We start from the raw sequence: 13,773 nt of genomic DNA on the forward strand, positions 1-13,773 counted from the left end.
AAGGCACACAAAACATGGATTTTAAGGGTGGGATGAAACAGCTCAATAGCACCAGTCTGGGGTACAGGGTTCCATGGGTTAATTTTGATCGATGTCTTCCAAATTCCTTTCAGTTTTTGTTGATGACACGAGGTGCTCTTCTAGCACCTTTAATCTGTAGTTCACTGGTTGAGCACTTGCCTTCAATGTCTTAGTGGTTTTCCTCTTTGCCTCTTGACAGGGGTTTTCAGAAAGAGTGAGCAGGTTATAGAGATATGAGGAGAAAAAAACCAGCTAGCTATTATTGTGGAATTACATGAATCTTCCACACAGGAGGGAGAGGTTTTAGGTCCTGTTCCTTTCAGGCTAGGAGCTATTCTGCACACTGCTCTCACACAAAGCCCTGGCCACCTGGTCAAGAGCCAATTAAAATGTTGTTGTCAGGCTGCGCCCTTGGTTCAGGACGCCTTTCGGCACCATCCTGTCCTTCATGGCACACTCTGTTCCAGGTCTGCAACTTTGTATATATCTCTCATCCTGCTCTAGTGGACATGTCTTTCAACCTGCAGCCATTGTAATTCTAATCCACAGTTCAACAGAAAATAAAAGATATGCTCCTTACAACATTAAGGGACATGAGGCAAAGTTGGGTATGCAGAGTTGGGCCGCAGATCAGCCATGATCACACTGAACGGTGGAACAAGCTTAAAGGACTAAATGGCTTCCTCCTCTCCTTACATTCCTCCTCTAAGGGATCCAAAAATAACAGAACTTCAAATTCATTTTGCTGGATGCAAAGATTTTGTCATGAAATTCCTCACATTGTGAGTTCTCAATATTGGGCCTGACAGCACAGGCAAAAGGTGGCAATCTGACCTAAAGTAAAAGCAAAATATTGCAGATGCTAGAAATCAGAAATAAAAACAGAAAATGCTGGAAAAGCTCAACAGGTCTGGCAGCATCTGTGTAGAGAGTTAACGTTTTGAGTCCATATGACTCTTCTTCAGAGCTCAAGAGAAGTAGAAATGTGTTGTGATGGATTTAATGCTGTTTAAGAGAGGGAGGAAAGGGGAGTAAAATAAGATTAGGGATAGGTGGGGGCTCAGGAGAGATTTGACAAAAATGTCATGGACACAAGACAAAGGAGGTGTTAATGGTAGTGTTAAAGGCTAAAGAAGGTGCTGATAGTGACATAAAGGTAAGAGAGCAGAATGTGTTAATAGCAGAACAAGGGTCAGCATTCTGTGAAAGCAAAACATAAGAACAAGTGACAGATGGCCCTGTGGGGGTGGGGTTGGGGGGAAAAAAAATGGATTAAAAAAGGGCTCAAGATGGAAGAGAGAGTTCTTGGTCTGAAGCTGTTGAATTCAATGTTAATTTCGGAAGGCTGTAAAGTGCCTAATTGGAAGATGAGGTGCTGTTCCTCTAGTTTGCGTTGGGCTTCACTGGAACATTGCAGCAGGCCAAGGGCAGGCATGTGGGTATGAGAGCAAGATAGTGTACTAAAATGGCAAGCGACAGGAAGTTCTGGACCATGCTTGCAGACTCAGCCAAGGTCTTCTGCAAAACGCAAGCTCACTGACTCCCACAGTTACCTCAATTACAGCTCCTCACACCCTGCTCCCTGTAAGAGCTCCATCCCATTCTCTCGGTTCCTGTGTCTCCATCACATCTGTTCTGATGATGCCACCTTCCAAAAGAGCACTTCTGGTGTCGTCCTTTTTCCTGAACCGGGGTTTCCCACCCACAGTGGTTGACAGGGCCCTCAACCGTGTCCGACCCATTTCCCACGCCTCTACCCTCACACCTTTCCCTCCTTCCCAGAACCATGATAGTGTTCCCCTTGTCCTTATTTTTCACCCCATCAGCCTCTGCATTCAAAGGGTCATCCTCCATCATTTCCAGCATGATGCCACCACCAAGCACATCTTCCCCTCACCACCCCCCCAAACCACTGCCATCCGTAGGGACCGTTCCCTCTGTGAAACCCTGGTCTACTCCTCCAACACACCCAAAACCTCATCACCTTCCCATGCAATCGCAGAAGATGCAACACCTGCCCATTTACCTCCTCCCTCCTCACTGTCCAAGGCCCCAAACACTCCTTTCAGGTGAAGCAGCGCTTCACTTGCACCTCCTTCAATTTGGTCTAGTCATGGGGCATTGGCACCAGTGCTGGAGTAGAAGGGAGCTGTTCCAGTGGGACGGGCTTCACTTGAACTGTGCTGGGAGCAGTGTTCTGGTGAACCAAATAACTAGAGCTGGAGAATGGGCTTTAAACTAACTAGAAAGGCGGAGGGTTCTGGAAAGGAGGTACATAGGTTTAAAAAGGAAAAGGACATGGCAGCCTTGCAGGGCAGCTATTTAGGTAATGATACCCAGAGTGTGACAGGAAGGGACAGGGTGTAAACATTTTTTAAAAAAGCAGTAAACAGGGTCAAAGAGGGAAAAAAAATGGTTAAAAGGCAAAATTAATGGCCCTTTACTTGAATGCATACTATTCGGAACAAAATAAATGAATTAAGGACACAAATAGACGTTAATGGATATAATCTTGTAGCCATTACGGAGACATCGTTACAAGGAGATCAAAGCTGGGAACTAAATATTCATGGGTGCGAGACTTTCCAGAAGGACAGACAGGAAGGAAAGGGTGGTGGGGTAGCTTTGTTAGTACGAGATGGAATAAGTACAATATCAAGAAATGATCTTGGATTTGAAGATGTAGGATCCATATGGGCAGAGGTAAGAAATAACATGGGGAAGACGACCCTGGTGGGAGTAGTCTATAGGCCCCCTAACAGTAGCTATGCTGTATGACATAAAGCAGGAGATAATAAGGGCATGTAAAAAAGCCAGTACATTAATCATGGGAAACTTTAATCTTCATGTAGATTGGGGAAATCAAATTGGCAGAGCTGGACAGCAGCAAGAATTTATTGAGTGTATTCGGGACAGTTTCCTAGAACAATATATTGTGAATCCAACCAGGGATCAGGCTATTTTGGATCTGGTAATGTGTAATGAGGCAGGTTTAATAAATAATCTCAGAGTAAAGGATCCCCTAGGAAACAGTGACCATAATAGGATAGAACTTAGCATTCAGCGTCAGTGAGAGAAACTTGGGTCAGAAACAACTGTGTTAAACTTAAATAAGGGTAATTACAATGGAATGAGGGCAGAATTGGCTGGAGTGGACTGGGAAAGGAATTTAGCAGAAAAGACGGTTGATGAACAATGGCAGACATTTAAGAAAATTGTTCATGACTCACAACAAAGATGTTTCCCAGTGAGGAAGAAGGATTCAAGGAAGGTGATAAACCAACCATGGTTAACCAAGGAAGTTAAGGGCAGCATCAAATTGAAAGAAAATACATACAATGTGGCAGAGATTAGTGGTAAGACAGAGGATTGGGAAAGTTTTAAATACCAACAAAAGATAACCAAAAAAAAAATAAAGAGGGAGAAAATAAACTTTGAGGGTAAACTAGCAAGTAAAAAAAAAACAGACAGTAAGAGCTTCTTTAAATATATAAAAAGGAAGAGAGAGGCCAAAGTGAACATAAGCCCCTTAGAGAATGAGGCTGGGGAAATAATAATGGGGAACCACAGGAAATGGCAGAGGAGTTGAACAAATACTTTGCTTCAGTCTTCATGGTAGAAAATACTAATAGCATTCCAAAAATACTAAATAATCATGGGGCAAAAGGGGTTGCAGGAGGAAATAAATACAAAAACTAATACTAGAGAAAAATACTAGGGAAACTAATGGGGCTAAAGGCCAATAAGTCCCCTGATGGCTTGCATCCTAGGATATTAAAGGAAGTAGCTGCAGAGATAGTGGATGCACTAGTGTTGATCTTCCAAGAATCCTTAGATTCTGGAAAAGTCCCAGAGGATTAGAGAACGGCCAATGTAACACCCTTATTCAAGGAGGGAGGGAGACAAAAAACAAGTAACTATAGGCTAGTTAGCTTAACATCTGTCATTGAGAAAATGTTGGAGTCGATAATAAAGCACGTAATAGCAGAGCATTTAGAATTACACAATCTAATCAATCAGAGTCAGCATGGCTTCATGAAGGGGAAATCATGCCTAGCAAATTTATTAGAGTTCTTTGAGGTGGTAACAAGCAGAATAGATAAAGGGGAACCAGTAGATGTAATATATTTGGATTCCCAAAAGGTGTTTGATAAAGGTACCGCACATAAGGCTACTTAATGAGAGCCCATGGTGTTGGGGGTAGTATATTAGCATGGATTGAGGATTAGCTAACTAATAGAAGACAGGATTGGGATAAGGGGACAGTTTTGGGATGGCAACCTGTAACTAGTAGAGTGCCACAGGGATCAGTGCTGGGGCCTCAATTATTTACAATAGATATGAATGACTTAGATGAGGGAAGTGAATGTACTATCGCCAAGTTTGCGGATGACACAAAAATAGGTGGCAAGGCAAGTGGTGAGGATGACACAAAGAGTTTACTGAGGGATGTAGACAGGTTAAGTGAGTGGGCAAAAACTTAGCAGGTGGAATATAATGTGGTAAAATGTGAGGTTATGCACTTTGGCAGGAAGAAGAGGAGTTGGATGTTATTTAATTGGAGAAAGGCTGCAGCACAGAGGGATTTGTGAGCCCTTGTGCATGAATCCCAAAAAGCTAACATACAATTTCAACAGATAATAGGGAAGGCAAATGGAATGTTGGCTTTTATTTCAAAGGGAATGGAGTATAAAAATCTTGCTCAAACTATATAAGGCACTAGTTAGACCACACTTAGAATACTGCAACAATTTTGGTCCCCTTATCCAAAGAAAGATATACTGGCATTGGAGGCAGTCTAGAGAAGGTTCACTAGGTTGATCCTGAGTATGGAGGGATTTCCTTATGAGAGGTTGAGTGGGTTGGGCCTGTATTCACTGGAGTTTAGAAGAATGAGAGGTGATCTTATTAAAACATAAGATTCTTAGCATCTACCCTGTCAAACCACCTAAGAGATCGTTTCCCCCTGTGGGAGTGTCTAGGACCAGAGGGCAAAATCTCAGGGTAAGGGGGTGCCCATTTAAAACAGAGATGAGAAGGAATTTCTTCTCTCAGAGGGTAGTCAATCTGTGGAATTCTTTACCGCAGAGGGCTGTAGAGGCTGGGTCGTTAAGTATATTCAAGGCTGAGATAACAGATTTTTAATCAGGAAGGGAATCAAGGGTTATGGGGAAAGGCAGGAAAGTGGAGTTCAGGATTATCAGATCAGCCATGATCTCATTGAATGGCAGAGCTGACTCGATAGGCCGAATGGCCTACTTCTGCTCCTACATCTTATAGTCTTACTGTATTCGCTGAATCCCAATGTGTTCTCCTCTACATTGGGGAGGCCAAACGCAGACTGGGTGAATTTGTGGGTGACACCTTCGCTCATTCCACACGCATGACCCACACCTTCCTGCCACTTGCCATTTCAACACACCATCCTGCTATCATGCCCACGTGTCTGTCCTTGGCCTGCTGCAATGTTCCAGTGATGCCCAACGCAAACTGGAGGAACAGCACCTCATCTTCCAATGAGGCATCTTACAGCCTTCTGGACTTAACATTGAGTTCAGCAAGTTCAGATCATGACTTCTCTCCTCCATCTTGCCCCATTTCTTAGTCCAATTCCCCCCCCCACCCACAGGGCCACCTGTCACTTGTTCTTATGTTTTGCTTTGACAGAAAGCTGACCCTTGTTCTGCCATTAACACATTCTGCTCTCTTACCTTTAAGCCACCATCAGCACCTCCTTTAGTTTTAAACACTTACATTAACACTCCCTTCATCTTGTGTCCATGACATCTTTGCCAACTATCCTGAGCTCCCACCTATCCCTGACCTTCTGTTTTGCTCCAACCCCCCTTCAACAGTATAAAATTCATCATATTTCTACCTCTCTTCAGTTCTGAAGAAGAGTTGTACAGACACAAAACGTTAACTTTGTTTCTCTCTCCACAGGTGCTGCCAGACCTGCTGAGTTTTTCCAGCATTTTGTTTTTATTTATGGCAATCTGACCTATTACTGGCCCCATCAATCATCTGAACAATTGAACAATCCAGATTTTGAGACATACCTCTGCATCTTGGCCTACAATGACCACAACATAGAATAATCATTAGTTTTAAAGGGACATTTGCCGATATATATCTGACCTATAGTGACCACAAGAAGGAACATTCACTAGTTTTTTAAAAATTCCATGACCAAAACAATTCCGTCTCTAGGACAGTAGATTTCCATCCCAAATAATAGCTAAAGAGCAACTAGGCAGTTGTTATTTTATCGTTGCATTAACAAGAAGGACTGCAGAAATCAAAAGTGTAACTGTAGGATATCTCAAACACAACACTGATGTAAGGGTGCCACTGGATTTCTCTGCATGTCTGCTGATGACATTAGGATACTCGGCAATCCTACCTGCTGTAGTGCAACAGCTGCAGCTGCTGCCTGTTGTTGTAAGGCTGCTGACTGGGTGAGCTGATAGCCTGTAGCTGTTTGGGTGGTGAGACCTGCTGCAGCCAGGGCTGTCTGTTGGGTATACATGGCTGGAGAGGCCCCGAGCAATGATGGCTGAACACCAAGGGCACCTGAAGAAACAACAAAAAGTACAGCAATAGTTTGATTGCATTTTAACATGACGAAGACCAAACTATAATCAGGATTAAACAATGGGAGTGATCGCACCAGCACCATTTAAGCAACCTTCCAAAAGCAAAATACAGTGGATGCTGGAAACTTGAATTAGAAACGCTGAAAATACTCAGCTGGTCAGGCAACATCTGTGGAGGGAGGAACAGTTGAAGTTTTACTCTGCTCCTCTCTCCACAGATGCAGCCAGACACGCTGAGTAGTTCAACTATTTTCTGTTTTTACTTAAAAAGCTTATTAGTAGACAGAATCCGTGAACTAGACACAAGTTCTGAAGGTGACCAGGTGTTCAGACCACAGCTATACACTTGTTGAGACTGAACACATAGTGCTCGGCTTGGGAGAGATATACATACACACAATAAATAGCGGCACTGAGAAATACTGACCTGGCTGTGTAACAGCAGCAGAGAACTGAGTGGTCCATGGGGGATTCTTCTGTCCTCCAAACTGAGCCATGCTCACAAATCAAGAGTCTCGCCCTTAATCTTATATCAGGTTCGGTTATTCTGGGAGTTAAAGGTAGAAGGCAAGGTTAATGTTTACCCATATCTGTACTAAATAATTAAACCATAAGTCATTACCATTTACTGTCATGTACAACTCTACTGAAATTGGTGTCAAAGTGCACATTTTTCAGGATGATTTGAATAAGCAACTTTGACAACTGAACGTAATGATCTCTGCCAGAACAAGAGGGAAATAAAGTGGAATGTGGGCCCATTACAGACAGATGCAGGTGAGACAATAATGGTCAACAAGGAAGAAATGTGTTCAATGAGTACTTTATTGGTTTTCACAACAAATAAAATAAATAATACCAGCTGTATAAGGTCATCTAAAAATAAATTACGAGGAGTAATTTTGTGGATTAAGTGAATAAAAAATGGTCATCAAAAAAATAATGAACTGCAGGCAAAACTCCGGGAAGTGAAGGTTTCCACTCAATTAGAAGAAATATATGAAGCAATATATTAATTTTCCAAATTTCTCTAAACTCAGGAATTATGCCATAGATTTGAAAAATTGCAATTACCATTCAATTATGTAAGGGAGGAAGAGGAGTTTGGCTTCAGCATAAAGGGCCAGTTCTAATAGTGTGTGCCTGCCAGGGACCTGGCGACTAGTGATGCGGCCTGATAATGACCTTGCGGTGTGGTGACAGTGCACAGGGGGCAGTACAGATTTAAGGCAAAAAGAGAATGCATACTCCTTTTGGCATCGTTCCAGGATTGGATATAAACCCCAAACGTGCTGCTTCCTCCACCATTATCATCATACACCCAATAAATAGATGCCAGAGTTCAATTTCAGGTCCAGGGAACGACAGACCTGTCAAAGTAACATCTGGAATCTATCCACAGGGTTGGAAAAGCATGTGGCATGTGCATCCAAGAGTCAGCATGGATGTATGGAGTTAACTGCTTTATTCAAGGAGGTGACTCATTTGGTGGACTGGGATTTCACTATGGATGTTTATAACTGTTCTTTCCAAATGCACTTGATAAGATTCCACACTAGTAATTCTTAGCACAAGTGAAAACACACAATCTTCTTTGCGTGTTTGCCAGAACCCATTACCAAGCAGGAATGCTGCTGAATTTGGATTCAATTAATTAATTAAGCTGGTCCCAGTAATGGTGAGCATGGAACAAAGTCAATTGTTGTAAAAACCAACCTGGTTCACTATTGCCCTTTAGGGAAGGAAATCTGCCGTCCTAACCCGGCCTGGCCTACATGTGACTCCAGACCCACAGCAATGTGGTTGACTCTTAAATGCCCTCTGAAATGGTCAAGTAAGCCACTCAGTTCAAGGGCAATGAGGGGTGGGCAACAAATGCTGGCCTTGCCAGTGATGCCCACATTGCATGAAATCGACATGAGAGCTTGATTCCAGTATACATCATGGAAAGAGTTGCGTCAGCTGTGAATTTTTCACATATCAACTGGAAACAGAAAATGTAACGTTTTCCTCACTCACACACGGCTTTTATCCCCGGGTCCGAAGTGTTAGTGTTGTTAAATTAGTGAGGGTCAGTGAGTAGATCTTAGGGCAACTGGCGATATTGACAATTATATGGCAGAATTTGAACAATGCACTGTGTACTGCACTGACAATCCACCAATCATTTCTTCAGGATGTTGCCACAACGCACAAGTAGTCCATTTGTAAATCATTGATTACACGCATGAAACTTATGAGGCAATTTGACGAAACCGACATAACAAGCATTCAGCATTCTAACACACTGAACCAGGCAAAACCTCTACAATAAAACGCTGAAGAGTCTTCATCACAACCTCCATCATGCACAAAAATTAAATCCTAAGGAGTCAATCAAACCCCAGCAGGCCAAATAACCCCTCCCTAGGCACATAACCCAACTCCGGCTACATGCCCCTCCCCAATGCCTCGGGTACATCGCCCCCAAACCTCCGCTGCCGCCGGGTACGTCGCCCCCAAACCTCCGCTGCCCCCGGGTACGTTGGCCCCAAATCTCCGCTGCCCCCGGGTACGTCGGCCCCAAACCTCCGCTGCCCCCGGGTACATCGGCCCCAAACCTCCGCTGCCCCCGGGTACGTTGGCCCCAAACCTCCGCTGCTCCCGGGTATGTCGCCCCCAAACCTCCGCTGTCACCGGGTACGTCGCCCCCAAACCTCCGCTGCCCCCGGGTACGTCGCCCCCAAACCTCCGCTGCCCCCGGGTACTTCGGCCCCAAACCTCCGCTGCCCCCGGGTACGTCGGCCCCAAACCTCCGCTGCCCCCGGGTACGTCGGCCCCAAACCTCCGCTGCCCCCGGGTACGTCGGCCCCAAACCTCCGCTGCCCCCTGGCACGTCGCCCCGAAACCTCCCTTCCACCGGGTACATCGCCCCCAAACCTCCCTTCCACCGGGTACATCGCCCCCAAACCTCCCTTCCACCGGGTACATCGCCCCCAAACCTCCCTTCCACCGGGTACATCGCCCCCAAACCTCCCTTCCACCGGGTACATCGCCCCCAAACCTCCCTTCCCCTGGGTACATCCCCCCCACGACCCACAAACCACGGGATACATCCTCCCAAAACCCATCCCCCCCAAACCCCTGGGAACATTAACCTCACGCAGCCCCCTCCCCCGAAAACATGTCCCCCACCTCGCCCAGGTACACCTTCCCACCCCACTTCCCCCAGGTACATTTACCCCCAACCCGCCGGATACATTCCCAGTTCCTCGAGACTCTCCCCGGCACATCCCGCCCTCGGGGACAACATTCCGCCATCACCACCCCCACCCTCGCCCCGGGTACATCCCCACCCTCGCCCCGGGTACATCCCCGCCCTCCCCCCTCACTCCACCGGGAACATTTCCACCCCCGCCGACATACCACACTCCTCTCGCCACCACTCCCCCATTTCCCCCTCCCACCGGGGAACATTCCCCCTCCCGCCACCCCTACCCCTGCCCCCGGGTGCATTCGCCCCCCTCCCCCACGGGTATTTACCCCAGGCCGATGCGGCCTACTCCCTCAAGCACTGTCCAACCGGCTGCGACAGTTCCCGCGGACAGGTTCAGGGTCAAATAGACAGAAAAACGGACACCCGCTGCCCAATGTAGGGAGGTAAGAGGCGGCAGACAGAGCAGCACATGGCGGACAAGACAAGAGACAGAGAGGGGAACCAGAGCCTGGGCCAAGACTGCTCACCTCGAGCGGGACAGCAGCGCCTACGTCAGCACGCGGGTAGGACGCCGGTTCAACGTCAGCACGCGGGTAGGACGCCGGTTCAACGTCAGCACGCGGGGTAGGACGCCGGTTCAACGTCAGCACGCGGGCTGGGGTTTGGGGCGGGTTTATTTCTCTGTTAGAAATAGAAACAAAAAACTACAGCGGATGCTGGAAATCCAAAACAAAAACAGAATTACCTGGAAAAACTCAGCAGGTCTGGCATTTCTGTGAGAAATGTCGCTTGAAAACGCACAAGACAACAGCTGATTAGCTCCTGAGAGAAAATCAAAACAGAGACAGCAAAATGATGGAGATTCTCAATATAAACCCCAAACCCCAGCCCGGACACCCACCGCCCCGAACCCCAGCCCGGACACCCACCGCCCCGAACCCCAGCCCGGACACCCACCGCCCCGAACCCCAGCCCGGACACCCACCGCCCCGAACCCAGCCCGGACACCCACCGCCCCGAACCCCAGCCCGGACACCCACCGCCCCGAACCCCAGCCCGGACACCCACCGGACACTGACCGCCCCAAACCCCAGCCCGGACACTGACCGCCCCTAACCCTAGCCCGGACACCCACCGGACACCGACCGCCCCAAACCCCAGCCCGGACACCGACCGCCCCGAACCCCAGCCCGGACACCCACCGCCCCGAACCCCAGCCCGGACACCCACCGGACACTGACCGCCCCAAACCCCAGCCCGGACACTGACCGCCCCTAACCCTAGCCCGGACACCCACCGGACACCGACCGCCCCAAACCCCAGCCCGGACACCGACCGCCCCTAACCCCAGCCCGGACACCGACCGCCCCTAACCCCAGCCCGGACACCCACCGCCCCGAACCCCAGCCCGGACACCCACCGCCCCGAACCCCAGCCCGGACACCCACCGCCCCGAACCCCAGCCCGGACACCCACCGCCCCGAACCCCAGCCCGGACACCCACCGGACACTGACCGCCCCAAACCCCAGCCCGGACACTGACCGCCCCTAACCCTAGCCCGGACACCCACCGGACACCGACCGCCCCAAACCCCAGCCCGGACACCGACCGCCCCTAACCCCAGCCCGGACACCGACCGCCCCTAACCCCAGCCCGGACACCCACCGCCCCGAACCCCAGCCCGGACACCCACCGCCCCGAACCCCAGCCCGGACACCCACCGCCCCGAACCCCAGCCCGGACACCCACCGCCCCGAACCCCAGCCCGGACACCCACCGCCCCGAACCCCAGCCCGGACACCCACCGCCCCGAACCCCAGCCCGGACACCCACCGCCCCGAACCCCAGCCCGGACACCCACCGCCCCGAACCCCAGCCCGGACACCCACCGCCCCGAACCCCAGCCCGGACACCCACCGCCCCGAACCCCAGCCCGGACACCCACCGCCCCGAACCCCAGCCCGGACACCCACCGCCCCGAACCCCAGCCCGGACACCCACCGCCCCGAACCCCAGCCCGGACACCCACCGCCCCGAACCCCAGCCCGGACACCCACCGCCCCGAACCCCAGCCCGGACACCCACCGCCCCGAACCCCAGCCCGGACACCCACCGCCCCGAACCCCAGCCCGGACACCCACCGCCCCGAACCCCAGCCCGGACACCCACCGCCCCGAACCCCAGCCCGGACACCCACCGCCCCGAACCCCAGCCCGGACACCCACCGGACACTGACCGCCCCAAACCCCAGCCCGGACACTGACCGCCCCTAACCCTAGCCCGGACACCCACCGGACACCGACCGCCCCAAACCCCAGCCCGGACACCGACCGCCCCTAACCCCAGCCCGGACACCGACCGCCCCTAACCCCAGCCCGGACACCCACCGCCCCGAACCCCAGCCCGGACACCCACCGCCCCGAACCCCAGCCCGGACACCCACCGCCCCGAACCCCAGCCCGGACACCCACCGCCCCGAACCCCAGCCCGGACACCCACCGCCCCGAACCCCAGCCCGGACACCCACCGCCCCGAACCCCAGCCCGGACACCCACCGCCCCGAACCCCAGCCCGGACACCCACCGCCCCGAACCCCAGCCCGGACACCCACCGCCCCGAACCCCAGCCCGGACACCCACCGCCCCGAACCCCAGCCCGGACACCCACCCCCCCGAACCCCAGCCCGGACACCCACCGCCCCGAACCCCAGCCCGGACACCCACCGGACACTGACCGCCCCAAACCCCAGCCCGGACACTGACCGCCCCTAACCCTAGCTCGGACACCCACCGGACACTGACCGCCCCAAACCCCAGCCCGGACACTGACCACCCCTAACCCTAGCCCAGACACTGACCGCCCCGAACCCCAGCCCGGACACCCACCGCCCCGAACCCCAGCCCGGACACCCACCGGACACTGACCGCCCCAAACCCCAGCCCGGACACTGACCGCCCCTAACCCTAGCCCGGACACCCACCGGACACTGACCGCCCCAAACCCCAGCCCGGACACTGACCGCCCCTAACCCTAGCCCAGACACTGACCGCCCCGAACCCCAGCCCGGACACCCACCCCCCCGAACCCCAGCCCGGACACCCACCCCCCCGAACCCCAGCCCGGACACCCACCGCCCCGAACCCCAGCCCGGACACCCACCGGACACTGACCGCCCCAAACCCCAGCCCGGACACTGACCGCCCCTAACCCTAGCCCGGACACCCACCGGACACTGACCGCCCCAAACCCCAGCCCGGACACTGACCGCCCCTAACCCTAGCCCAGACCCTGACCGCCCCGAACCCCAGCCCGGACACCCACCCCCCCCAACCCCAGCCCGGACACCCACCCCCCCAAACCCCAGCCCGGACACCGACCGCCCCAAACCCCAGCCCGGACACCGACCGCCCCAAACCCCAGCCCGGACACCCACCGCCCCAAACCCCAGCCCGGACACCGACCGCCCCAAACCCCAGCCCGGACACCCACCGCCCCAAACCCCAGCCCGGACACCCACCGCCCCAAACCCCAGCCCGGACACCCACCGGACACTGACCGCCCCAAACCCCAGCCCGGACACTGACCGCCCCGAACCCCAGCCCGGACACTGACCGCCCCGAACCCCAGCCCGGACACTCACCCCCCCGAACCCCAGCCCGGACACCCACCGCCCCAAACCCCAGCCCGGACACCCACCGGACACTGACCGCCCCAAAGCCCAGCCCGGACACTGACCGCCCCGAACCCCAGCCCGGACACCCACCGCCCCGAACCCCAGCCCGGACACCCACCGGACACTGACCGCCCCGAACCCCAGCCCGGACACTGACCACCCCGAACCCCAGCCCAGACACTGACCGCCCCTAACCCCAGCCCGGACACTCACCCCCACAAACCCCAGCCCGGACACCCACCGCCCCAAACCCCAGCCCGGACACACACTGGACACTGACTGCCCC

General features: G+C 52.5%; 1 protein-coding gene across 3 annotated transcripts in view; it reads right to left on the minus strand.

Annotated features, from left to right (window-relative positions):
* The window catches only part of ccar1 (cell division cycle and apoptosis regulator 1), a 131,999-nt gene extending 121,546 nt beyond the window's left edge, over positions 1-10,453 (minus strand). For 2 of the 3 annotated variants that reach the window (XM_078536018.1, XM_078536016.1), the window contains exons 1-3: positions 10,140-10,352; positions 7,045-7,164; positions 6,425-6,594 (exon numbers count right to left, since the gene is read on the minus strand). In XM_078536018.1, coding sequence (XP_078392144.1) covers positions 6,425-6,594; positions 7,045-7,114 — 240 coding nt within the window. In that variant the 5' untranslated portion in view covers positions 7,115-7,164; positions 10,140-10,352. Of the gene's footprint in view, positions 1-6,424; positions 6,595-7,044; positions 7,165-10,139 lie in introns of all 3 variants that reach the window. The other variant, XM_078536017.1, reaches the window with a different exon arrangement.
* Between the last annotated feature and the right edge of the window lie 3,320 nt (positions 10,454-13,773).

Source organism: Cetorhinus maximus, unplaced genomic scaffold, assembly GCF_964194155.1.
Source record: "Cetorhinus maximus unplaced genomic scaffold, sCetMax3.hap1.1 HAP1_SCAFFOLD_826, whole genome shotgun sequence".
Taxonomy (NCBI): Eukaryota; Metazoa; Chordata; class Chondrichthyes; order Lamniformes; family Cetorhinidae; genus Cetorhinus; species Cetorhinus maximus.